Source organism: Bos indicus x Bos taurus, chromosome 3, assembly GCF_003369695.1.
Source record: "Bos indicus x Bos taurus breed Angus x Brahman F1 hybrid chromosome 3, Bos_hybrid_MaternalHap_v2.0, whole genome shotgun sequence".
Classification (NCBI taxonomy): Eukaryota; Metazoa; Chordata; class Mammalia; order Artiodactyla; family Bovidae; genus Bos; species Bos indicus x Bos taurus.
In genome coordinates, this window is record NC_040078.1 from 98,608,091 (window position 1) to 98,634,244 (window position 26,154).

General features: G+C 55.9%; 1 protein-coding gene across 2 annotated transcripts in view; it reads left to right on the top strand.

Annotated features, from left to right (window-relative positions):
- Positions 1 to 25,763, top strand: part of TRABD2B (TraB domain containing 2B) — a 221,495-nt gene extending 195,732 nt beyond the window's left edge. For both annotated transcript variants that reach the window (XM_027537329.1, XM_027537328.1), the window contains 3 exons: positions 7,516 to 7,606; positions 11,157 to 11,426; positions 20,434 to 25,763. In XM_027537329.1, the coding sequence (XP_027393130.1) occupies positions 7,516 to 7,606; positions 11,157 to 11,426; positions 20,434 to 20,615 (543 nt within the window). In that variant the 3' untranslated portion in view covers positions 20,616 to 25,763. The remainder of the gene's footprint in view (positions 1 to 7,515; positions 7,607 to 11,156; positions 11,427 to 20,433) is intronic.
- The last annotated feature ends 391 nt before the right edge of the window (positions 25,764 to 26,154 follow it).

Below are 26,154 nucleotides of genomic sequence, written 5' to 3' on the forward strand. Positions count from 1 at the left end.
TCACGCAGGGCCCTGGAGACCTTGGAAACAAGGGGCCCAGCAAACAGCACACACCCAGCCACTTTTCTCCTCTCCCGGGCAAACGCCGATCACCTGCCATACTCCACCTTGGAACGTGAGGCCACACAGCATCCAGAAGTGTTTCAGAATTTCCAACGGTGTTTCAAAGGGCCCTGCCGCCCCACCATATACACATCTGGCAGCTGGCACGCTTGCTTTGGGCTGCAGTCCTTGGCCAGAGTCACCCTTCCTGTTTCAGCCCAGAGCATCCAGCCAGTTCGAACATCCCATCTGCTAGCTCGTCCCTAACTGGAGCCAACCCTGTACTCTGGACTAGGCTGGAGCTCTGTCTGTGAGCCAGGGGGCCCAAATGTCAGCTTCGGGCTCAGCACTCCTGCTGGACATGTGGGGAAGGCAGGAAGAGAAGAGAGTGTCTGGGCTTCAGACTCAGACTGCCTGCATGAGGAGCCCAGTGCCTCTCCTTACAGGAAGGAGCCTGGATAGACCAGGTACTTGGCTTCTCTTGACCCTCAGAGTCCATCTAAGAGGAGCCTGGCATCACTGGGCAGCACGTGTGTGTCTCAAAACATGGTGCAGTGCCATCACTCAGCACACATGAGCTCTTGCCTCATCAGTATTATTTCAAAGCCCAGAGCCCCCAGGAACAGGACTCCCTCCAGGGGAGTGCAGGGCTATCCAAGGGCAGAAGTGCTTGGTGGCACCTGAGGACCCAGCAGGGACCCTGGAGAGAGACCCCCATGGCCAGTCTCAGCTCCAAGAGACAGTGAAGCTCAGGAAGTGTCCCTGCCCACGTGTTGGCCAACAGGGTGCTCTCCTGGGGTGCATTCTAGGAGAACAGGGTTTCCTTGAGGTACCCCTGAGGCTTCAGGCCCTTAGGGTACAGGTTCGTCAGAAAACCCCAGGCTTGCATCCTCACCATGGGACAAGAGGGGGGCCCAAGGAGGAGGCCGGCCCCTCCCCCAGGCTGCATCCTGTCCCTTCCTCTTCAGCCCCGTAGCCCCTGGCACCCCTCCGCCGCCGCCTGGCTCACTCTGTCCTGCAATTGTTTGTGCGCCCGTCTCCCCTCTGCACTGTGATGCCCTCCAGGGTGGGGACCGTGTGCCTCAGCTCCTGGCACAAAACTGGGTGCAGGGAGACATCATCTCCTTCCTCACAGAACTGACAAGGCCCCAGTCCAGCCCTTCCTGGCCAGTAGAGCTGGAGAAGGAAAGCTCAGCGCTGCCAGTTTCTCAGGTGGACCCTCCTTCGGAGATTCGAAGCCCCAGGGTATCCCTCATCGTCCGTCCACCCCCAGGTTCATCCGTCTAGCCCTCCTGCCACACTTCCTCAGGAAAACAAACACTGCCATTGCTTGATACCCAGCAACTGATCCTGGCAGCGAGATTAGCACTTAAAAGTTCCCCTTGCATTAATTTCAGACAGAACATAAATATGGGCTTGGACTCCCTCTTCTAGGAAGAGAAAATTGGAAACCCGTTGGACTCACTGGAGAGAAAACGTGTGCTGGCCGAGGGGAGCCCATGTTACTCTGGAGCCTTTGTGGGAACATCTGGTTCCCCCTCCTCCCCTCCGCCGGGCCCCCCAACAGTGTCTTAAAATTACCCTGTTAATTGGAATATTCTTTGCACTGAACACTCACACACTTTCCTCTCCGATCTGGTGATCCCAGCAAGGGACACATGTTTCTGATGAGGCCCTGCCCCCAAAACATGAGCTCGGGATCCCTTGTAGCCACCGGCACTTCAGAGTGGGTGTACAGCCCATGCAGCGAGCTAGGACATCTCTGGATGGAAGTCCAAGCTTTGCCTTTGCTGGCTGTGTGATCTTGAGCAGGCCTTGTCTACTCGCTGAGGTCCAGTTCCCTCATCTGTAAACTGGGGGTACCTGGAAAGGCTGCTGCAAAGGTGAAATGAATTAATGTTTGAAAATTATTGTGGCCCAAGAGACTCACTGAGGAGGAGGTTATGTTCAAGTAATCACAAGATAGAATCATGAAGATTCTATCATGGGAGATTCCTTTGCAGGAAAACAGACTTAGAGAAGGGAAGGCAACTGTCTGAGATCACAGAGCTGGTTGACTGTTGAGCCAGGTGGTCTGTCCTAACCTCCGGACAGGATTATTAGCTCTGTCCTACCCTTTCTTTCGTCTCAGAGGACTAATGGGAGCTGTCAGACTGCCCAGCTGATGGGTAGGGACTTGTTGTTTAGTCACTAAGTCTTGTCCCACTCTTTGCAACCCCATGGACTGTAGCCTACCAGGCTCCTCTGTCCCTGGGACTCTTCCAGGCAAGAATGCTAGAGTGAGTTGCCAGTTCCTTCTCCAGGGGATCTTCTTGACCCAGGGATCAAACCCGAGTCTCCCCCTCATTGGCAGGAGGGTTCTTTGCCACTGAGCCACCAGGGAAACCCGGGATAGGGACTCAGCCCAGCCTATGCTCCGTTCACTGAGCTTTGTGCCCTGGCGTAGGCCTGCTTATGCCTGGAAGAAGGGGAAACTGTCTCTGCACTAAAATGTTGTGGAGCTCTGCCTATTCAGAGCCAAACTCCTTCCCTGACTGTATATGATGTCTTTTAAGTGATGCTCTGGCTTGTGGGGTCAGGGGACATACGCACCAAGCCAGCCCACCGTTTGTCAAACCTATAATCCTCCTCTAGGCCCTTGTTCCTTCTCTTGCCTGTCCCTCCTGCCCAAGCCCGTATATCTGTTTGAATCCTCCCCTTCCAGGGCTCTTCCTCCAGGAAGCCTTCCCTGATGCCCTCAGTGTCAGTCTCTCCTTCATGCCCTTTGTTTTCATTGCTGGATTCTCCTTTGCTTCTCATCTCTTTCTCCCTTCTCTCCCTCTTTGTATATCTTTCTTGCTGTCATGGCATCTCTGCTTTTCCTTCTCTCCCTACTGTTGTCTCTGGGTCTCAGGTGTAGCCTGCATCCCAGCCCCTGTCACCTCATCTCTTCTCCTCTCTGTCTCCTTGTGTTCTGGAGCTCTCCCCCTCCCCTGTCTGTCTTGAGTGTTTCTCCTTTCTCTGCCTCTCTCCGTGTGTCCCTCTCCCTCACTCTGCCTCAGTGACTCTGTGTGTCCCACTCCCTCTCCGCCCTCCTCTTCTGGTTCACGCAGCCTCAGTAAATGAAATGGGATGTGCCTTCCTGCAGAGAGCTGGCCAGAGAGCAGCTGTCAGTGCTGGAAGGAGCTGCTGAGCGGTGGCCAGGAGACCCCGGGAGCCTGGGCAAGCTGAGCAGGCTAAGTTCCGACACCGAGGGGCCCCTTTGGAAACTTTCCACACCTTCCCTGCAGGTTCCAGAATGGGTGTGGTGCCTTTTTCAGGATTTGTGACCTTGGAGGCAAGCCCAAACCCTGTCTGCCAACCCCTGGGACATCATGCCCCAGGACCTGGCTGGGGCTGTTCTGAGCCAAGCTCCCAGGCTCTGTGGGGAGCATCACCAAGGGGTCGGGGCAGGGTTACAAGGGGAGGGGATCCTCGAGCTCAGGTCTCCTGGAGATAAGATGAGATCATGGAAAGGATATGGACTAACAGATCCTGTTATTCGTTCATTCAGCAGACATTCATGAAGCCACCACCATGTGCCAGATTTGATCTTAGCCTTGGGGACAGAGATAGATCAGGCACGGTCCCTCGCCTTCTCAAAGCTCTTGGTCTCCACTCCAGGGGCTTGTTGGGAACTCGTTCTGACAGAGGCAGCTCTGAGGTGTGGGGAGCTCATTCCAGCCGCGGTGAAGAGAGTGAACTGGAGAGAGTGGGGAGGATGCTACATGCAGTGATTCTGGCAGAATTTGGTGGTGACCTGGGCCAGGGTTGAGCATGGTTCAGAGGGATTTGGGGAACTCTGGTGACTGATGGTATGAGGATGAGGAGAGAGAAGGAAGAGCAAAGATGCATCCATCTGACAAGGGTAGCAGAGCTCAGCTGAGACACACCCAGGAGGGGAGGGTGAGGCTCTGGGGAAGTTGGGTGGGAGATGCTCAGGAGGCCACTGGACAAATGGGTCCGGGCTAGGACAGCGGGTCCTGAATAGCAGCTGTGGTCAGGGACATCTCAGTGACAGCACTGTGGTCACTGAAACCATATGAATGGATGGATTCACGTTCCCTGGATTGTGAATAGAGTGAGAAGAAAAGAAGGCCGTGGACGGCGTTCACAGGGGCACCCACGTTTATCAGGCAAGGGAAAGAGGAACCCACTAAGGGGACAGAGAGGAAGCAGTGAGAGCTATGAAGAAAACAGGACAGAACAGTGCTGTGGTGTCCTGCGACACCAAGCCTCAAAGAGGGCGAGGAAGGGAGTGGCGATGGGAACCCGGGGTCAGAAGTGAGGGCTTCCGCTGGACAGTCCTGGGGCAGGAACCCCATAGGAGGGGGCCTCCTGCAGGAGCTGCCCCTTGCAGGGGGCAGACACCCCCCGCCCTGGAGGGAAGGAGATGAAGGCCCGTAAGGCTTATAGGAATTCGAAAAAAAAATTGCTGATCGCTTCCTACTTCTCAAAGTATCTGAAGTCTTCTGTTTGGGGTCTTACCATGCACAGTAAGGGTCTGGAGCTACTGAGGCTGAGGGAGCAGACAGGACACAGACCAGACACTGAAATGTTGCCAGGCAGTGCTCAGGACCCAGCCAGTGTCCCACAAGGCTTGGGCCCCTCTGAATGCCCCCTCCATCAGCTCCAGGAATGCTCCTTTCAGAGCGGCCACACGGCCACCTGCTCCGATGCAGCCTGGGGTGCCCTGTTTTCCCTGTGGCTCTTGGCGTCTTCTGTGTGGACCACTGCGGGGCCCAAAGGCCCCTGTCTTTAATGGGTCTCCATGGACGCAGGGAAGGAATGGCCTTTGCTGCCAAGAGTGGATTCTGAGAGCTGCGGGTAGGGAGTTCCTACAGCCTATGCGCTGGAGGCTGCCGCACCGGGTGCCCCTCCAGCCCAATCACGCGTGGGGGCAGGCAAGGGTGGTGTCAACTCAGTGGCCCCAGCCCAGGACTGGCTCAGTCCCTTGCTCAAAGGTGCACGCTGGGCTTTTCCAAAGGATGTTCACTCCTCCTGCCTCTTAGGACTTTATTATAGCCTCCCTTAGAAGGCAGCCACAGGGACCCAGGCCCATCTGACATACAGGGAAACTGAGGCAGGTGGCAGCCGATTGCCTGGGATCACATAGGGGAGACTCACAGCCTTGGCAGAATCCTCTGTGTTCCACCCTAACACTGGGTCAGGGCTCACTGGGTCAGATGAGCCTCACTGACCTCCTAGCCTTTGCACATGCCCTTACCCCTGCCTGCCGCTGCCCCACTCTCATCCTCACCTAGCTAACTCTGATCCCATCCCTCAGCTAGCGATGCCTCCTCCAGGAAGTCTGCCCTGCCCCCAGGTTGAATTAGAGGCCTCCTGAGTGCCCGCACCACCTCCTGTGCTTCCCTTAGCATCATGCATACCCTGGATCAAAAGACCTTGATTCTCAAGACCATGAGTGCCTCGAACAGGTCCCTACCTGTTCACCACCATCCAGCTCTGGATATGCACTCACTCGGTGTTTGTCAGATAAATGCAATGAATAAGTAGAGAAGAGGAGGGAGAGGAGGAGGGAGGGAGAGCACAATTTCATAAGGGTCTCTGGAGTCCCCGTGAGCGTGGCAGCCAGGGGAGCATGTGGTGCAGCCCAGTCCCTCCCTGTCCACAGAGACCCTGAGAGTGTCCAGGTGTAAGGGGCTTGCCCAGGGCCCCAGAGTGAGTGTGGGGGGTTCCATCAAAGACACAGGTCATTTCCAGACCTGTGGTTCACAGTGACCCAGAGGTGGGATGTCAGGGACTGTGGCAGGTCACAGAGAGGGAGACTGTCAGGTGGGGGGCTTGCTGGGGCATCTTGAAGCCAGCCCAGAGGTATATAGGCCTGGCTGGTGGGGGTGCTTCTGGGTTCACCGCCCCACTTCCCCATCCAGCTACTATGCAGTCCCAACCTCCCTCCCTCCGTTTCCCAGCAGCCTGTCCACCTCCTGTGCTTGCTCCCTGGATCTCCCTGGGGCTGTCAACATGCTGACCTCCCAGCTTCCCACCTGTCACCATCCATCACAGGCAATTAGAGTGAGAGTGCAAGAATTTCCCCTCAGGTTCTGGGGTGAATGATGAGCAGGAGAGGAGCGAAGTGCCCACGGGTGAGGGGCTGCAGGCAGGACTCGGGCTGGGAGGCTGCAGGGCCACCACCTCTCTGCCTACATTGAACAGTGGGGAGACTGAGGACCAGCTCGGAGGAGGGGCCAACTCCCAGCAGGGACTGGCCTCTCGAGGGGCCTCCCTAACTGGAACCTGGGAGAGCCTCCACCGTATTCCCGGATCTCAAACCTGCATCCCGCCCGAGGGCCAAACCTGGTCTCATCTGGGGCGGTGGGTCAAATGATTCACTTCTGTGTTCTCAGGGTCTGCTCCGGGGCTGGTCATAGCAAGGGTGTCATAAAAGTCTGTCGGATGAATGGTTAGGGGGTGCAGGTGAGATGGAGACCAGCCCCCTCCCCTTCCAACACACGAGTGAGTGCTAAGTCGCCTCAGTCATGTCCAACTCTTTGAGACCTTATGGACCGTAGCCCACCAGGCTCCTCTGTCCATGGAATTCTCCAGGCAAGAATACTGGAGTGGGTTGCCATGCCCTCCTTAAGGGAGTCTTCCTGACCCAGGGATTGAACCCGTCTCTCTGCCGTCTCCTGCACCGGGAGGTGGGTTCCTTTCCACTATTGCCACCTGGGAAGCCTGTCTCCCAACACACAGAATCCTACTACTTTCTCCTTCCCCAGAATCTTACACCTCAGTGAGTCTTCAGGGACCACCCCAGGGCCTGGGTCACAGTGTGTGATCCATAAATATTGGATAGATGGTGAACAAACGAATCTTCAAAGTCTTAGATCCAGACAACGCATGCTGAGCATGTGTGGGGCAGTGGCCACGTGGTCCTTGCCTCTTGGAGTCTAGTGAGGAGACAGACATGCACACACAGAACCCCGCCTCCATCTCCCTGCTAGGGAGGGAGACTTGAGTTGCTGGTGGAACTGACAAAGATGAGCCGTAAACCTGTTGGCCCTTGAGGCCTATTGGAGGATGTTTTCTCAGAGCTGGTCCCTGTGTGACTCCTGGAAGCTGTCCCTGCCTGGACAGTCCACAGCTGGGGTCAGCTCGATGGTGTGGGGGACAGTGATGAAACAGGAAACACAGTGAGCCTTTACTGCATGCCAACCAGTGTTCCTGGAGTCCTTACAACAACACTCGAGGCTGCTAGTACAATCGTTACCACTTTACAGATGGGAAAACTGAGGCACAGGGCGGTACAACGGATGAGCAACAGAGCCGGGGTTTGGATCCAGGCAGGGTGGCACTGGCCCATCTTCCAGCTACACCACACTGCCTTTCAGGGAGTCTGGCCCTTGGCTTTGGCCTAGGCCGTCGGCCTGGGGCTCTCTCCAATCACCAGTGACCTGGTATGTGGCTGAGCCCACTTTGTCTCTTGTGTTCCAGGTCACTTTCTGGGGAACAACACAGTCATCGATGTCCTTCGGCAGGCAGGGCTGGAGGTGGAGCACACGCCCGCAGGGCAGACCATCCATAGGTAAGCAGCCAGGGCCTCTGGGGGCGGGGGACTGGCTGGCCCACTGCTGCTGGTCCAGAAGGCCATGCCTGACCACGTGCTGCACGGAGGGCCATACCCTGCCTTCCTGCTCAGGCCTGGAGGGCAGAGTCTCCCTCTGGGGCCTCCTAGGGACCAGCCTTCACCAGGCACCCAAGAGTAGGGGCTAGGCTGGAGGTGGGGAGACCGGGAGGAGGCTGGTGTGTAATCCTGGCAGGAGGTCAGGATGGCGGGGAAGAGTGGAGGTGGGAATGGGCAGAGCACTAAGTCTTGAGAGATGTTCAAGACTTAGAGACTGGTGATCGGTGGGGTGCAGGGACCCTGTAGGACTTCTGGGTTGCTGCCTAGAAGACCTGGTGCATGCCCAGGCCTTGAATCGAGATGGGGCCATAGTGACAACAGGCAGTGGCCAGGCCTCTTCCCTGAGTCTCAGCCCCACCCAAACCTTGTCTTCATCACCTCCTCTGACATACCTGCTTGTTGCTGTCTCTTGGCCAGGTCTCTCACCCCTGACTTTCCTGCCAGGGCACACTCACTCAGCCCAAAGAGCCAGATAGAGGCCATCCTCTCCTCCTGTGGGGTTTCCTTTCTCCCTCTAAGCTGGAAGCCAACGAAGGGAAGAGGCCAGCTGGGTTTACCTGTGGTCCCCAGTGCCAGCAACAGGCTGGGCATGGAGAGGCGTCAGCACATGCTGGGCGGCCCTGGAAGACAATGACAGAATCCCAAACCAGGCCAACCTGAGCAGGAGCCTTCCTCACCTCACCAAGCAATTTAGGCCCTTGTCCCTGATGAACCCAGAGTCCAAAAGAAGCTTGAATAATCATGTGTGCGTGTGTGCCAAGTCGCTTCAGTTGTGTCCGATTCTCTGAGACCCAATGGACTGTAACCAGGCTCCTCTGTCCATGGGATTCTCCAGGCAAGAATACTGGAGTGGGTTGCCATGCCCTCCTCCAGGGGAGCTTCCCGACCCAGGGATAGAACCCGCATCTCTTATGTCTCCTGCATTGGCAGGTCAGCTCTTTACCACTAGTGCCATCTGGGAAGCCCTGAATAATCATTGCTAATGTTTATTGACTACCCACTGTGTACTGGGTTCTAAGTGCTTTTAGCTTATCAAATCCTAACGACAACCCCGTGAGGCAGGAATGATGAGCATCCCCACCTTAAAATTGAGGCACCTGAGGCCCAGAGAGGTGAAGCCGCTTACAGAAGGACACAGAGCTCCTTTCAATGGGAGTCTGGCTCTAGGGACTTCCTGAGGTCTTCACCACAACCTGTATTCCCTCAAGGGCTGGGGGTGAGGCTCAGGGGTGGGAGGTGCTCGGAAATGACTGTAGCCTTGCTCTTCACTCTGCAAAGATGGGCCTGGAGCCTGGAACATCTGGTCTCCCAGCTCCAGGCCAATGCCCTCCTGTCTCCATGACACTTCTGGAGGAACTTACAAACCTTGGACTCCTCCCCTTTCTATCTTCTGAGTCAGCCTGACCAGATTGCTCTTCCTGATTATTTGAGCCCAGTACAAATCAGTCTGTACTGGGTCAAGGGTAGGCGTGTGCTTGAAGGGTAAGGGACCCAAGGTAGCCTCAGGGACAAGGCCCTCCTCAAGCTCCCCCTCCCCACAGGCCCCAAGGACCTTCACCTCAAAGCTCATTGTGTCTGTCCCAACAGGGCAGGGGTGAGGGCAGCTGAGCAATGCTGCCTCGGCTCTTATTCATCTCAGAGCCCAGGCAGTAGTGGGGGGATGCCCCCATGGACCCTGGCCCGCTCTCAGCCTGAATCTCTGCTGAAATCCTGCGGGTGGGGTGAGGGGGCAGGGATGCCGAGGAGGCCCCAACAATAAAAGCCATCATCGACCACAGGTGCTTCCTGGATCCATCTTTTTGTCTGCCTGTTTTGAATTATCTCCCCAGCAGCTGCGGCATCTCCTGGACCCTGGGAATCTGGGGTTGCTGTGGGGGCTGGGGTAGGACAGGCTGAGCTGATGGCCTTCTGTCCTTCAAGGAGAGAGAAATCCCTCACCCCTTTCATGCATGCGGGAATGGAGTTGGGGGACAGACTCCCTTGGGCACCACCTCGCCTTTACAATTCTTGGGACCATGCCCAACATCCCCCACGGTCAGATGTCCCCAGCAGGAATTCCATGTAGACCACAGGGAGAAAAGAGTAAAAGGGAGCGGAGTGGAGGGTGTTTCCAGGCTAAAGGGTGTCTGTGCTCCACTGTATGGAATATAGATTCCACACCACACGCTTAATTGCACGTCAGTGCCTGCGGCAGCCAGCTCCATTCACTTGTGGGTGACATTAAAGAGAGGCCAGATCTGTGCCGGGCACTGTGTTAAGACCTCATCTCTCTCATCCTCATGACAACCCTATGAAGTGAGTAGTACTAACTTCTGCTTATAGCCAGCAGCTGCTTGGACTCTTGTGTCCCTGCCCTTAGCCACAGAGTCTGGACAGTGCAGAGCCGGGGAGTGAACCCACGTTAGAGCCCAGGACAGCTTGAGCTCTAACCTGCTCCAAGCTGTCCTGCCTACCCTGAAAAGGTGCTCAGGAGACGCGTGTTAGACAAATGACACAGCAGCAATGTGAATATTTCATATTTAAGGATGTTAATTACTAGAATGTTTCAGCCGCTATTTGCCAGGCACCATTTCTGAGTGCTTTGCCTTTATTAACTCACAAAATCATCGTGATGCAGCTATGAGGCACTGGCTGTAATATCCCCATTTTTCAGAGCAGGAGACTGAGGTGCAGCACATTACATTTAGGCAGCTCGCCTCAGGCCCCTCAGCCAGAGCTGCTGAATGAACAAGACCTTGACCAAGATCAGATACGGAACCAGATACCCACTCAGGGCTCACTCCTACTAGTCTGGGCTCAAATGTCACCAACGGGGACCAAACTGTCCTCCCTGCCAGCCCCCTCCCCATGGCCCACTCGGTCCCTCGTGACTGCTTTATTTGTCTCCTCAGCAATTGTCACTGTCTGACATCATGCACGTTTTCCTCTCTGTCTCCTGCTTTGGAATATTAGCGCGAAGAAGGCAAAGCCTTTGCCTATTTTGGTAAATAGACTGACACTGCCTAGAAAGCTCCTGGTGCAGGGTAGATGCTTAATAAACATTCATTGAATCAATATTGGGCTTCCCTTGTGGCTCAGCTGGTAAAGAATCTGCCTGCAATGCAGGAGACCTGGCTTCGATCCCTAGGTTGGGAAGATCCCCTGGAGAAGGAAAAAGCTACCCCGCTCCAGGATTCTGGCCTGGAGAATTCCATGGACTGTATAGTCCATGGGGTCACAAAGAGTTGGACACGACTGAGCAATTTTCACTTTCACACATTGAGTCAATAAATGAAAGAAGGAATCAAAGCTCTCTGTCTTCACACCAGGCAATGGTTTTCTGGGTGCCTCTCAGCGGGGCACCCTGGCACCTTCTCCTGCCATGACAACCCGCCCACTGAGTTGTGTGCCCTGTCACACGTGAGTGACAGGCTCCAACGCGCATGCCTCACCTGCCATTGCCCCTTTCCAGCCCTGTCGCCGGGAGCCCTGCACCTCCACCCGCGGGGACCTCGGCGAGCCCCGCCCCAGCGACCCCAGTTGCTGCAGTGCCCGCGGCCCCCTCGGCGCCCCCCACCGCCCCACCGGAGGAGGAGGACCCAGCGCTGTCCCCACACCTGCTGCTCCCCGACAGCCTCAGCCAGCTGGAGGAGTTTGGGCGGCAGAAAAAGTGGCTCAAGCGGCAGAACAAACACCAGCGGCCGCGGCAGTTTAGTGACCTCTGGGTGCGCATCGAGGACAGGTGAGCTGCGAGGGCGGGGCTGCCGGGAGCTGGGCCTCTCTCTGGCCAGCCTACCTCAGAGCCACCCAGGGTCGGACGCGCTCTGTCATCCACAAGGCAGGCTCTGAGGAAGCGTGGCGGGTGGGTGCTCGATCGGAATAGGGTCGTCCCCTGTTCATCCTGCAGGGTTTGTGGAGCATGCTCACACCTGACTTGTCAGTTTCCCACAGTTAAAGGTGAGTGAATAGAAGCTCCCTTCAGGTGCAGTGGACAAAACTCTGCTTTGCCCTTAGCTTTCCTGGAGGCACCTGGGGTGCACAGCAGACTCCATTTGTCCCAGGGGCCAGAAGGTGAAAGTAGGAGAAAATGGAACAGGCTGGGTACATCAGAAGGCTGTGAGCCTTCTGAATGGTCTGAGCAGCCAACACCTCTGCAGCAGGTCAGAGAGATGGCAGGTGATGGCCGTAGGCTCCTTCTGAGGAGGGGCTGAGGGATTTGTGATATCCTTGTTCAGGGCTGGCGGGTGCTGCAATCGTCCTTCTCTGTCCTCTGCCCGTGTCTCCCTGCAGCACTCCCTTGGCCTGTCTGTGCTCACAGCTCCTGCTGTAACCAAGGCACTGCCTTCCAACCTCCACCAGCAGGCCCAGCACTGAGTGATCTCCCTAGATTCCACTTGGGGGCAGAAATCTCCACATCTGGTGAACAGTGTCACCAGAGCAGCCAGGACGTCCCAGGGAGTGACCGCCAGGGAGGGCAGAGTCCTGCCCACCGTGGTAGCCCAGCGCTGGACGTTGTGCCCAGCACCAGGCCCTTGGAGACTCAGAGTCTCCACCCAGACCCTAAAGATCATTACCTGGGGTTTTCCTCAGTATCCCTAGATAGAATCTCCTTGGGTACTTGTTAAATGATATCCCAGGCCCCACTGTGGACCTGATTGATCTATGGGGACATGCTGCACAGGGACCGGGAAAGCTGCTTGTTGAACACGTACCAGAGTCTTCTGAGCAGCTTTGGGAAACATGGATCCAACTCTGAGTTTACCGATGGTGAACCAAGGCCTGGGGCGGGGGCTTGTCCAGGGTTGCACAGGAATTCCCTTCAAGGTCCTCCCTCAGCCAGGTCTCTGAGTCATAGACAAAAAGCTGACATAGTCCAGTCTACAGCCTTAATGTGCAGCGTGTGCAATGTCTTAAAGAGCCTTCCAGCCAGTAAGAGTCGAGTCCATTGCTCATTTGGGCCTACATTGGTTTCCGAGCGCCTGCCTTGGGTTACTGGGAAACATGCTTCTTCAGGGGTCCCACAGGCCCGCCCTGCCCAAGGCGGGGTCACTGCTGTAGCTATATTGGCCTCGACAGATTTGGCTCCTGTGCTGCCATGGCCTGCCTCCTTCAAACCAGGAACAAGAGCACAGCGTTACCAAGAGCTGCTCCTCAGCCCTGGAGAGGGCTCGCGAGCCACCAGGGAGCTGCTGGCAGCCCATGAAACCCCCCAGTCAGGCCATTCACCCTGGGCCCCGATCAACCTGCCAGGTGACCAGACATGGCCAGCAGTGGGTCTGGCCCTTGGGGTGACAGCAGGGAGGCTGGGCTGTCAACTCCAGCCACAGACCCCCAGCTCCTAAACACGTCTGAAAGGTAAAATTCAGCAAATGACTCCAAACGGTTTCCTTTTCACAAAATGTCTCTCTGGAATACAGAGCCTGGTTTCAGGAGAAGAAAACAGCTTTTCTTTGACTAGAGGGATCCCTTCTCAGTCCCAATAGATAAACTGTGGTTGGATAACTTTCTTCCATCTGGTTGGATTAGAGAAGGAGGGTTCCACCAACCGGCAGCCTGTGTGTTGCAAGTTTCTCTGCATCACAGGGAAGCCAGCGCTGAGGTCCCCGAGGACCTAGATGCAAGGGCCCAGCTCCCGCCACGCCCAGGTCTCACCCTACCCATCCTCGTAGAGCTTCCAAGTTTCCCGCTCTCCAGGAGGAAGCAGAGGAGACCTTTCTGGAGGGGATCTGGAGTCCATTGCAGCCCTTCTGACAGTACTGTCTTCCTTGGAGCGTTCATTCCATTCAGGGTTTTCTCAGTTTGCTTCCCCCTCTGCCTGCAATGCAGGAGGCCCAGGTTCAATTCCTGGGTCGGGAAGATCCCCTGGAGGAGGGCATGGCAACCCACTCCAGTCTTGCCTGGAGAATTCCACGGATAGAGGAGCCTGGTGGGCTACAGTCCATGGGGTCTCACAGTCAGACACGACTGAGCACAAAACAGTTGTCACCCCCACTGGCTCCATCCTCTGCTCTCCGTTCCCTCTCCCTGACCTCATCTTCCACCCATGATCCTGAAGTGAGGTCCTCCCGAGTCTCTGGCCCCCAGTCACGCCCCAGCACAGCGCCCTCCTCAGTCTGAGATTCTCAGAGCTTTCCCTTGCCGCCCCACCCCTCACCGGGTACACTTGGATGCAGAGCTTTTGCCCTCGTCCTGTGGGACCCCAGAGGCCCGGTCCTGGCTGAGCTGTGTGCTGCCCCCCAGCAGACTGTGCATGGCCCACCCCCACCTTTGTCCCTGCTTTGCTCTCTGAGGGGGGATGGGTGTGAGTGGACCTCTGAGGTGGAGCTGAGCTCCTGCTGTGCCAGCTGCTTACATCCATCATGACCCCCAGTCCTGTCAAGAGTCCCAGAAGTCAGCTTCACTTGACTAAGGAGGAAACTGAGACTCAGTGAGCTCAGGTAACTTGCCCAAGACCGTGTGTCAAATCAGGTTTTCGTTGCTGTTGTTGTTGTTAAGTCGGTCAATCATGTCCGACTCTTTGTGATCCCGTGGACTGCAGAACACCAGGCTTCCCTGTGCTTCACCATCTCCCGGAGCTTGCTCAAACTCATGTCCACTGGGTCAGTGATGCCATCCAACCATCTCGTCCTCTGTCGTCCCCTTCTCCTCCTGCCCTCAATCTTTCCCAGCATCAGGGTCTTTTCTAATGAAGTCGGCTCTTCACATCAAGTGGCCAAAGTATTGGAGTTTTAGCTTCAGTCCTTCCAATGAATATTCAAGATTCAAGTCAGGTAGGGAGTCAGAAGCTGCAGCCAGGTCTGTCAGATGCTGAGAGTCACAGTCGTCCAGCACCATGCAGACGCCCCTGTGTCCTTGCCTGGCAAGCGTCTCCCTCTTCCTCCCCTTCCTCCCCACATCGTGTTCCCTGTGCTTCCCCCTGCCCTGGCTCCCACAGCCCCCTTCCTCACCCCACCCGCACCGACCGTGGGTGCCTCGGGTGCCCCTGTCCTGGCATGCTCTCACACAGACAGCAGTTCCTCACTTGCGTCTAGGCTGGGAGGCCCTGGGGATCAGAGCTGGGTTGGACTTATCCGGGTCACCAGAGGCCTCGTGGAGTGTTTGTTGACCGCATGCATGAGTCAGAGAAGCAGGGAAAGAGTGAGGAGGGGGCTGAAGAGCCCGACCAGGACGCCACCTGGAGCAGGCTGGCCTCCCCTCGCCCCTCATTACCCCAGATGTAAACACGATGAAGGAAGTTTAGAGAAGCAGCGGCTCGTGGCAGGATGATTTATGGGGACCCGAGGAAGGGGTGGGGCATATGTCCGCAGATGGTTGAGCAGCCATGGTGGAGCGCTGTCAGGGAACCCCCCCGCGTCTGTCAGCCGGATCGGGGGGCAGCAGGGCAGTGGCATGACCAGCAGGGGGCAGGTCAGGGCGGAGTCGATTCCCACGCAGGCTCTGTGCAGGCCACTGCCCCAGTCGGTCAGATCTGGGACAGTGCTAGGTCTGTCCTTTTGCACAGTTAGTGCCTTGGCTGTCCTCTGTAGGCCACACCAGCTCTGCTGTTCCCCAGTCCACCGCTGGGCCGCAGGTGTGTGTGTGTGTGCTTGGGCGTTGGGGGAGGCAGGGAGTTGGATAAATGAGGGAGCAGGGTGCTGGGACAGTCATGAGGGAGCAGGTGCAGGGGAGAGAGCGTTTCCCGAGCTCTGCGCATGGCCGGAAGCCAAGCACAGAGGTGGGCGTCTGTATGTGGTGGATGCAGAGCCCTGCAGGTGCCTCCACACAGGAGTGGGGGTGCAGGACACGCATAAGCAGGGGGTCATTGGCCTCGTCGGCCTCGGTTTCCCCCCGAGGTTTGAGCAGATGGCCCAAGGCCCCGCAGAGGAGGAGAGAACTATGTCCTCTTGCCCTGGGCCCCTGGGAGGGCTCTGCACACTTCCCACTGGCCTGCCGGCCTGCCCTGAGGTTCTCCAGCTCAGCTTTCTCACAGTATAGCCAGGCTGTCTCCCGGGACTAGACGGGGTGCTCAGCGTCTCTTCATGATGCCAGGACCCCATCTGATCAGAGAACAAGATCACTCAGTGGATGGGAGCACAGATAAATTTGGGCAGCATCCCCAGACCCTCCTCGTCCTTGCTCTGAGGCTTAGAGTAAAAAGATGGTGCTTATACAGTGGTGAGCTGGCATCAGGCCACTGGTGACACTCAGGAACATCTGTCCCCCGGTTGGTGGCTGACTCTCAGAGTCAGGTCTAGGGCACCACCCGCCCTGTCCCCCAGTGGGAAATGGCTCCTGGGCCGTCAGCGCACCTCAGGCTTAAATGAGCCCCTGGGTGAGCAGCACACAATTAAACAAGAATGTGATGGCCACATGCAGGGTGCCCAGCCCACGTCCAGTGCTGGTGGGGACTAGAGCAGGAAGAGCCTTGGATCATGGCCAGGCAGGGGCTGCTCCCAGCTATGGTGCAGCTGAAAGAGCCCTGCAGCCACAGCCAGCCTGCCTGTGCCTGGCAGGGAATCCAGTCAGTGAGGGGAGGAAGGTCGGGGACCCTGAGGGGTGAAGTGACCCAGGGAAGCTGAGAGGAAGGTGAGGCAGTCCTGACAGAGAAGGCCCTGTGGCCAAGGGCCTGGAGGCTGGCAGGGGCCTTAGATATCAGGACAGGGAGCTGTGGTCATACCGGTCACTTTAGATCTCTGCCTGCATTTGCCCGGTCTGCCCAGATGGTTCCAGCCTGACCACATCGAGAGGGCCACACCAGCCAGCAGGGCCACCCATCAGCCAGGCCCTCATGCCTCCAGTTCCATCTCCATTTTGTCTCCTTGGAGCCCTCTGAGGAGCCCATCTGCTTGTACTACAAGAAAGCCACAGCCCCAGGACTCCCCAGACCCAGTCCTGGGTGGTTCTTAGGGACCGTCTAGTGCCAGGATGGGGGCCCTACTCCAGGAAACCCCGCAGTGGGGCCTCAGGGAAGCCAGCTGCCGCATCTCAGCCACCAGCCCTGCGTTCCTGTGCATTATACCTTCAGCTTCTGCCTGTGATCCCACTTCTGGCTTCTGCAGCTCGAAAACACTTTAAAGCCAAGGGTCTGTTTCTGCTCCTTCATTGTACACAGGGAAACTGAGGCCTCGAGGGCAGGACTTGCCCAAAGTCATGCAGGGGACAGGGACCTCGGGCTCTTCACCCAGACAGAGGGTCCTTGCCCACACTGGGGTCCCTGTCAGCTCTGAGCACACCCAGGCCTTGGAGCCAGCCGTCTGTAGAGCCTGGGAACACTCGGGGTGTTTGGTTTGGCTTTGAGGCCGCTTTGCCATGAGACGATTTTCCCCAGCATGAGCCTGGGGCAGGGCTGGGATCTGGACTGGGGCCTGGGCTTTCTAGAGGGGGCCCAAGATGTGGGGGCATCTGGAGAGGATTTCTGTCTACCGCGACCCCCGCAGCAACCTCACTCCATTTCCCTGGGACTCCTTCCAAACATATAAAACCCCTACTCAGGCTCAAAGCGGGAGCTTGCATCTTTGGTTTTCAAAGTGTGAAAGCAAATGCCTTTGGGCACCTTGTGAGACATAGTTTTCAAGATCTCTATTTGTCTCCCTTCTTACATTGGGGCTGGCTGCAGCCAGCCTTGGTTCCCATTCTGGGCATCCCAGGTAGCAGCTCAGCCTCCCTTCTGAGGCCAGCCTTCCTGGCTGCTTGAGCTGAAAAGATAGGGCAGCAGCTGGGAGGGACTTTTCCCTAGAAAAGAAAGGGAGGGAAGGGGCTGTGGTAGTGGCCCTCCTGGGTATGGGCAAGATCCCCTCCCAGGGCTGAGACCACAGGGGCGTCCTCTCTGACCCTGGCAAGCCTCCATCCGCAGGTATGTGAGGTCTCGACAGGAAGCACCATGCTTACTCCCAGGCTCTCCATCTCCACATTTAGGGATGGCACCTCAGCCCACCTGAGGCTGGGGAGGCAGACAGTCCATTGCACATCTTCAGGCTCAGTTTCCCCATCTTGGAAATGGGGATAATGAGATGATTCATGTACAGCATTGAGCACAGGGTCAGCCAGCATACAGGAAGTGCTCCATATGTGGAGGACGCTATCAGTGAGAGAGATGAAGACACAAACGTCATAATCATGCTAAAAACGGCCAATGCCATATGGCAGTCCCAGTGTACCAGGCATTGCTTTGTACATAATGCCTCATGTACAAAACCCACTCAAGCCTCATGTGCAGAAATAGGTGCCAATGGCAGTGAATAGTGAGAAATATGAAAGGCTTCGTAGGAGCTTCAACTCTTCCAGGGGTCTTGGGGCTTGGAGGACAGATCAAAGAGGTCTCCAGGTGAGGGGACATTGACTCAGGCCTTCAAAGGTGAGTCAGAAAATGGCAGTGACGTTAGATGTGACTGGGGAGGGTAGTACTCCTGAGAGAGCCCGGGAAGGTGAGGTCAGCCCACACCAAATCATGTGAAAGGTCTCAGGTGCTCTGAAGGCTGGCACGGGGTGGGAGGCAGGACAGGCCAGATTTGGGGGGTGGTCATAAAGGGCATTCGAAGCCATCTGCCCCCCCTTTCTTGTGCCACCCACAGAGTCTCTGTCTAGAAACACCTTCCTGCCATCCATGGTGCATAACAAGCATTTGCACCCTCCTCTCCTGATTAGGTCTCTGGGAATTTCTAAAGACAGGAGCACACAGGTAACAACTGTAGAGTCCAGGGTGAGAAGATGCGGTGGGTTCCTGCAGCCACAGCATGACTGGGAGTAGAGCTGAGACGGAGGGTTAGGGCAGAGAGTGACAAGCCCCTTCACTGCCGAGTACACACACTGATCAGAAGTCCCGATCCATGTACAGACAAGGATGTGCTTATAACCCCTGGGCTCCTCTGCCCATCCCCCACTCCCCAATGAGGCTAAGCCAGCGTGGGTGAGAGGGTCAGGCTGGGACAGAGATGAGGCTGGGCTGCAGCAGTAATGGTTACAGGGCTCACCACAGTGATGTGGCCAGTGGCTGGGGTCTCATGCCCAGCATGTGAGAACACAGCCAAGATGGCACAGGGACTCCTGGCTTATCTGGGGCATGAGCAGCCCATCAGGGAGAGCAGGTAAGCACTGGAGAGTGGGCAGTGTTCTACAGGGAGGAGGCTTCCTGTTCTGCAGACAGCCAGAGAGGGGCAGGCTCCCTGCCGAGCTGTCAGCTGCTAGTGAGCACCCACTGGGTGCCCAGTTCAGATCCCATCCCTGCTGTGTGTCCTGGAATGAGTTATTAATGCTTACCCTCTTTGTGACTCTGTTTCTTCACAAGTAAAACGGGATAATGGTCTTGCCTGCTTCGTAGTGCTGTCTTGAGGATTAGCAGTGTCCTAATGATGCTGGGAAAGATTGAGGGCAGAAGGAAAAGAGGGCATCAGAGGATGAGATGGCTGGATGGCATCACTGATGCAATGGACATGAACTTGGGCAAACTTTGGGAGATAGTGAGGGACAGGGAGGCCTGGTGTGCTACAGTCCATGGGGTGGCAAAGAGCTGGATGCGACTCGGTGACTGAATAACAACAGCATGCTGGCACAACTGTAGCAGGGCCCTTAGTTTGTAAGTACTCTTCTCACCACTGGAGATGCCCTCAGCCATAAGCAAGCTGGTCTCGCTGCCTTCACAGAGTCACCTCTTCTGCGAGGCCATCCTGGCTCCACACTAGGCTGGGGCCTCTCTGCATGTCCCTGGCCTTTCCCTCCCAGCCTTGACCTTCTGGGGTGATGGAGCTTGTCAGATCCTCCCCCTGCATCTCCATCTGCCTTCCGCTGCCTGGGGCTGCACAGGGCAGGGGTAGGTCCCTCACCTGTGGGGTCCAGTCCTTTCCTTTATCCGGAGCCCTCTCCCTCTTGGTCTCTCTTTGTTATGCCTCCATCTTTGTCCTGTGTCCTCCCAAGTCCCTGCCTTGCTCTCTGCCCCTCTCTTTCTTCATAATTTCCTATCTCCCCAGGACCTGAGCCAGTAACCTGGTCCTGGCCCCCCGCCCTCCGCTCCACTTCCCAATTCCACCAAGTGCTGGCCTTGGCCCGCCAATTCCTTCTGTACTTCACCTCTTTTTATTTCTCTGTCTCACTCTCTTGTCTCTGTCCTTCCATGTCTCTTTCACATGGGCTCTCTTGAGCCTGGAACCTCACCTGTGACCTCCCAAACTGGCTTCTATTTTGATCAGTTTATGAGGGATCACCTATGCAGAGTGAGGTCACCAGGGCTCCTGCCCCCAGAGGCGCCGCCCCACTCCCTCTGAGCTGGCCTTGTGGAGCCTCAGTTTTCTCATCTGGTGAAAGGGGGCTGGTGAGACCTGATGAACATTTGTTTTGAGGACCAGAGATACTGCTGGTAGTAAAGTGCAGACTCCCGGTAGATGCTCAGTTAGCAGTGGCTGTGGTACGTGGCGGCTGTTTGTGTATTTCTTTTCTGTTTACTTCAGACTGGGGAGGGGAGGGCAGCAGGAAGCTGGGGCCCCCTGCGTACGTAGGTGTGAGGACTGGCTGCCACAGTGTGACTCCAGATGGATCTCCCCCAAAACACTTCACTGCTTTCTGCCCGGGACTCAGTTCTCTTGAGTGGTCATACTGGAGGCTAGCTGTGTGGCTCTGGGCTGCTCACTTTCCGCGTCTGAGCCCTCTGTTTCCTTCTCCATTTTACGAGGGAAGAAAACCCAGATTCAACAAAATGTTGGATCTGCACTCTAAGATCACAGCCCAGGACAAGACTACTGAGTGGCCGTGCCACATTCCATGTATCTCTCTCCCTCCAGCACCACGGCCTCGCCACCCCCACAGCCCTTCCAGACCATGCACAGCTCCGGGACCGCCAAGCCCCTCTTCCAGCTCTCCGACCCACTCCAGCAGCAGGAAGAGCCAGCACCCGCCAGTAGCTCAGCGCCCAGCTGCTCCCCCGCTGCCCTGGGCCTACTCCTCACCATTGCTGCCAGCATAGTAGCCTCCTTCCTGCTGCACACCCTCGGACCCTCCTGACCTCGGCCGCATGCCTGCCCGGAGCAGAAAAAGAAGCCAGAGAAACCGACGGGAAGGTCTGCAGCCGCACCCACTGCCCCTGCCACCCTCCAGGGGTGCTCAACACCTCTCGGGCAGTCCAGATGGGATCCGTTAAAACACTAGAGCTTTATTGTACCTGACTTACATCTTCTTTTTTGTAGAAGGATCTTAATTTCCCATAGTGCTATGGGGCTCTTTTGTAAAATATGTGTCCATATTAAAAAAGAAAAATGTATTTATTCTACTGATAAAACTATTTTTATGTGGCCGATGTTAATAACTAGCCCCATCGCCAACCCAGGAGGTGAACCCAGGTTGCCAGGACAACTGCGACCTTGCAGGGACCGTGGCTTTGAACTGGCTAGCTTCTGGATCAGTGGAGTCCTCCAGCATGCTGGTTTGGCTTCTCCCGCCGTGGGGTCCTCAGAGGGAGAGGCAGGCAGACAGGCTTAGCTTTTGTGAAACTGGACTTGGGAGCCAGAGATGTGAATGCTGACGGTCCTTCCTTCCCCTGGATGCATCCTGGGGCTGGGAAGGTACTTTAGGAAAGAGAATGCTGCTATTTTGAAAACCCTGAGTGTCTGTGAACTGGCCCTCCAGAACTCTTGTTAAGTGTTCCGACCAAAGCACTGGGGTGGGGGAAGGGCTGTTGGTGCTGAGGGAGGTGGTCCCCCCAGCTCCAAGTGACAGATGGTTAAACTGAGATGGTTAAACTCACCAAAGAGAAGAAGGTGGTTGCCCAAGGTCACAAAGCAAGTGGGAGATCCGGGGTGTCAGTCTAGACCCCCCTGTTCTGGCTGGTATCATTAATCCATCTCGGCTTACAGGAGAGGCTGCTGAAGTCATGACCAAATGGAGTGAGCTGAGCCAAAGGACAGGAGCACAGAAGGGCAGTTTTAGAGACGGGGCCTCTAGGAATTCCATGGTAATGATACTCGTAATGAGAGCTGCCATTAGTTCAAAGTCTGGCAGGCATTTTGCACACTCACTTTATCACGGATCCTCACGCCAGTTCTGTGAGATGTGATTGTCGCCATTTCACAGATGAGGAAACTGAGCCCCTGTTCGAGATAAAGAGACTTGTTCAGTGTGCCCCAGCCAGCACCTGGCCCTAGATCAGGGTGACTCAAAAGCAACGCTTGTCTCTCAGACCATGTCTGTCAGGTTCTCTGTGCAGAGGAAAGTTCCAAGGGAGGCAGATCTCACCCAAATGGGCCAGCACACGCTTCTTACTGCAGCCAAAGAGACCACTTGGCTACAGTCATCATTGGTCCCCTCCAGCCAAAGGGCTCTGGCAGCAGGCTCTGCCACATGTCCCATGCCCCAGCTTGTCTTATCCTGGAGCCAATGAGAGGCTTTCCTGCCAAATCAGAGAGGCTGGAGGATAGTTGTGATAGGCCTGAAGAGACAGAGCAGCCAAACGGGGGAAGGCAGGTCGCCGAGACTCAGAGAAACTGACCAGCTCCTCTGTCCCCAGGGTGACAGCCAAGAAGACAGAGGGCCCAGGTTGGCTGCATCCCAGCCCTGAACCCTCACTGGGCTGGCAGCTCATTAGTTACAGAGTCCTGGAATGCAAGAGCGGAAAGGGCCCTCATTTGACAGAAAAGAACAGTGAGAAGATAGGCCCAGAGAGGTGAGGTACTTTCCCAAGGCTGCACAACTGGGCAGGTCTGCTGACCCCCAGCTGGCTCAGTGCTCCTCAGCAACGCCACACCATGGGCTTCCCTAGCAGGCCTGATTAGCATCAGTGCCATTGTGCCCAGCTTGGCAGCTGCCTCCTGTCTGAAACAGTAGAATTCTGGGCAACTCATTGGATGGTCAGAAGTCCCAGGGGCGTCTTGGCAGACAGCTGAATTCTTTTCAGTTCTGACCCAAATGAATATGTTTGAACTTGAGATCTGGCAGGAGCCCTGAGCTCTGCTTCACAGGGTCCAGCCAGCCCCGTGGGTACCACACTGTAAACTGAACTTGACCCCGGCCAAGGCTGGAGTCCATTTATCCTTGGCAGAAATGTGACTTCCTATTTCTGAGCCGGAAGGGGCTTAGCTGACTTTTAAGCAGGCTCAGAAGGCCTGTAGGACATCAAATAGATGGCGCGGAGTGCTATTTGGATGAGATAAGTGTAAAGGAATTAGAAACACAGAGGCCAGATTTCCCTCTGTTCAGGGCAGAGTGTGGCATGAGATGTATTGAGATGGAGCCCGAGGTTAATTAAAGATGAAGCATTTGGTAAATAGTCCAAGCACCTGACCGCATGCCCAGATCTGTGCCAGGCGTGGGGCCAAAGAGGTAAATTAACGCAGTGTGTGATTATCAAACACGCACAGTGCCAGGCTCTGCGCCGGGGCCAAATCTAGCTGCCTTTCTTGGCCTAGAGTAGTTCATCGTCAAGAGGCAACAAGCAGCCCAATCCCAGGTTCTTAGAAGGAACTTTACAGGTCATTCTGTCCAGGCCCCTGACCACAGGCAGGTTCCCCAGATCCCTCCTCTGAGCAGGTTGGGAGATCCCAAGCTCTCCCTCCACCAAGTACTCAAGTGTTTAAAGAAAGCCACATGGGCAGCAGACGGATGGGCCGCCTGATCAGGTAGACACATGCTGACAGGACAGCCGGAGCCAGTGTGAGTTAGACATCTGCAGCCCACATCCACTGGTCCCTGAGGAACCACCCACTGGCCAGGATTTGAAACTTACATCCCTCAAGTCCCCGCAAGCAGTAGAGAACTTGCTGACTTATACCCCCAAAGACCAGAGCCATATGGACAGAAATCTGCACAGCTGGGGCGTTTGAATTCTCTCTTCCCAGGCCAGGGAACCATCATTCCGTCCGCAGTCACTCACATGATTTAGAATAATCCACCCACCACTGCTGACATTTTTTTCCGGCATATGATATGTGCCTCTCCTCACAAAATGCCCCTGTTTCTCTGAGAGCATTGTTAAGATCCTAAATCCTTGGCTTAGGACTCTCACTTTGACTTTTAGGCAGGTGGAGGAGATCAAGGACTGAGAGCCAGCATGTTCCTGGTGGCCCTGGGTCCTGTCCGCCAGAACAGCTGACTGAATGACCAAGGGGCTTTCTAAGTCAGGTCAGCATGGCCCTGTCTCCTGATCTCCCTCCAGGCTGTTCTGAGCACCAGCAATCCTGTGAAGGCAGGGACCATGAAGGTATACAAGTGAAGCTGCAGGAAGCTGCAAAGGGCCACCAAGGGCCCCACCAGCTCTGAGAGTCAAAGATCTGGAGTCCATGAAGCGTAGCCAGACTGAAGCATATTTGTCCTTCCCAGGACAGGCTGTTTCACACATGCTGTTTCCCAGGCCTGGAAATGCCTTTCTTTTACCCCTAACTGCTCATCCTTTGAGGAGCAACTCAGATAGCACGTCCTCCAGGAAGCCCTCTGCACTGACTGTGTCTCTGCTCCCCTATCATACTGTGAGCTCCTCAATGGCAAGGTCTTGTGAATTCATCCCTGTGTCCTCACTGGACACAAAAATGCCACCCAAGAGATGTGTAGAGAAGGACGGAGGAAGAAAGGAGTGAATGAAGGAAGGGAAGGAGAGAGGCAGACCTGAGTTCTGCTGGTGGAAGGGTCTCCGCAAAGCCAAAGCTGTTGTGAGATGGCAGGTGTCCCTAGAAGCGGTGAGTGTCCCGTCAGGAGCGGTGTGTGCGCAGGGGCAGTGGGCCCACTGGCTGGAGATGTGGTAGGAGAGTGGAAGTCTTGGCAAGGCAGTGGGGTAGGGTGCCTCCTGGCTCTTTAATACTCAGGTTCTTTGAACATTGTTATTTTTCCAAAAATTCATCTAAGCAGCCAAAACAATCACCCGGGCTGGCTCTCTAAACCAGTAAGTTTCAGAAATCAATCCAGCCTCACTCCCCCCAACCCTCCACCCCCATTCTTCAACAGCCCAGCCAGGCCTGACGCGAATTGGCACGCTCGCCTGCTGCCCTGGGGCACGGGGACTTCTGGGCAGTAGGGCAAGGCTGAACCAGAACCCAGGCCCCTGCTCCCAGCCCAGAACTCCTTCCCTCCCTGCCCCCCACCCCCAACACTGGGGGAGAGAAAAGGGGAGTCCTGAGAACCTCCTGAGCCTTGCCTGGCCCTTTCCCAGGAGCATCAGCACACCCCAAGCTCTCCCTCGTGTGTGTGTTCAGTCGTGTCTGGCTCTCTGCAACCCTTTGGACTGTGGCCCGCCAGGTTCGTCTGTCCCTGAGATTTTCCAGGCAGGAATACTGGAGTGGGTTGCCATTTCCTCCTCCAGGGGCTCTTCCTGACCCAGAGATCGAACCCATGTCCCCTGCGTCTCCTGCATTACTGGCAGACTCTTTACTGATGAGCCACTGAGGAAGCCTCTCAACTCTCCCTGCTCTTTCTCCAAGTGTAGGCTTTTCCTTGCCAGAGATAGCCTAGATACTCCTTCACTTTGCTGAGTGACCTTGGGCAAGTCCCCGCCCCTCTCTGAGCCTCCATCTCCTTATCTGTCAAATGGAGACTTTGTTTCCTGCTTGGGAGATGCCATGTGCAATCTTGGGGCTCCACAAAGGTGAGGCATTCCCCGCTCCCCAGCCCTGTACTCAGCTTTCCTCCCAGCACCTGAGGGCTGCCATGGGATCAGGAGCACGTGGCAGGCAAGGAAGGTGACAGAGTAGCGCGCCTTGAAGGGCCGCTCCATCCCAAGTCCCACTGCGGGAAAGTGGACTTTTGAATAAGACTCTCAGTCTAAGAAGTTTCTGGCGGGGCTGTCAGCCATCTTGGGCCCCCAGTGGCTGGGGCGGCAGGGGCTGACTCTTGGTCAAGGGATGTTCTAGCCCAGAGCAAGGGAAGCCAGAGCCCCTGTCCCATTCCTGGGCCTCAGAGAGATTGCAGGACATCCCGGCCCGACTCTCACTGTGTGACACAGCTTCAGATCTTAATGTATTGGAAAGGTATTCCTGATGTTGTGCTTTTAATCACCTCTTCCTCTCACCTCTGTGAATTATCCTGAAGAGTTCTTTAAGAATATAATAGAAGACAAAGAAAGATGCTATTAATGTTATTTTGCCAAGAATATTTTTGTAGCATAATATATTAATAAAAGATATCATGACTTCCACGTGACGGTGTCTCTGCATGCCGACGGCTCCCCCTCCTCCTGCGGGGGGCTGTGTGGGGAGTCACCTTTCCTCAGAGGGCCAGGACCTGAGGCGGTGGTGCAGAGGGCCTGGCATGGGCCCATTTTCCATGTAAAAGTGCAGGCAGGTTCTGGGAGGGTGTTTGGGCAGGGGCCCAGCGGCTTGAGAGACTTCACACCAAGTGGGGTCCTCGGAGCCCTCTCCAGCTTTGTTCATCTGAACAATCAACCTGGAACCTGGCTTCACCCGTGGGGCCCCCTCGCTCACTTCTCACTCATCAGCACCTACTGACTCAACTTTATTCACGCTCTCACCTCTCTCCCTTCCCCGGCACCAGCCTAGCCCAGGTGTCCTCACTCTCCCCTGCCAACT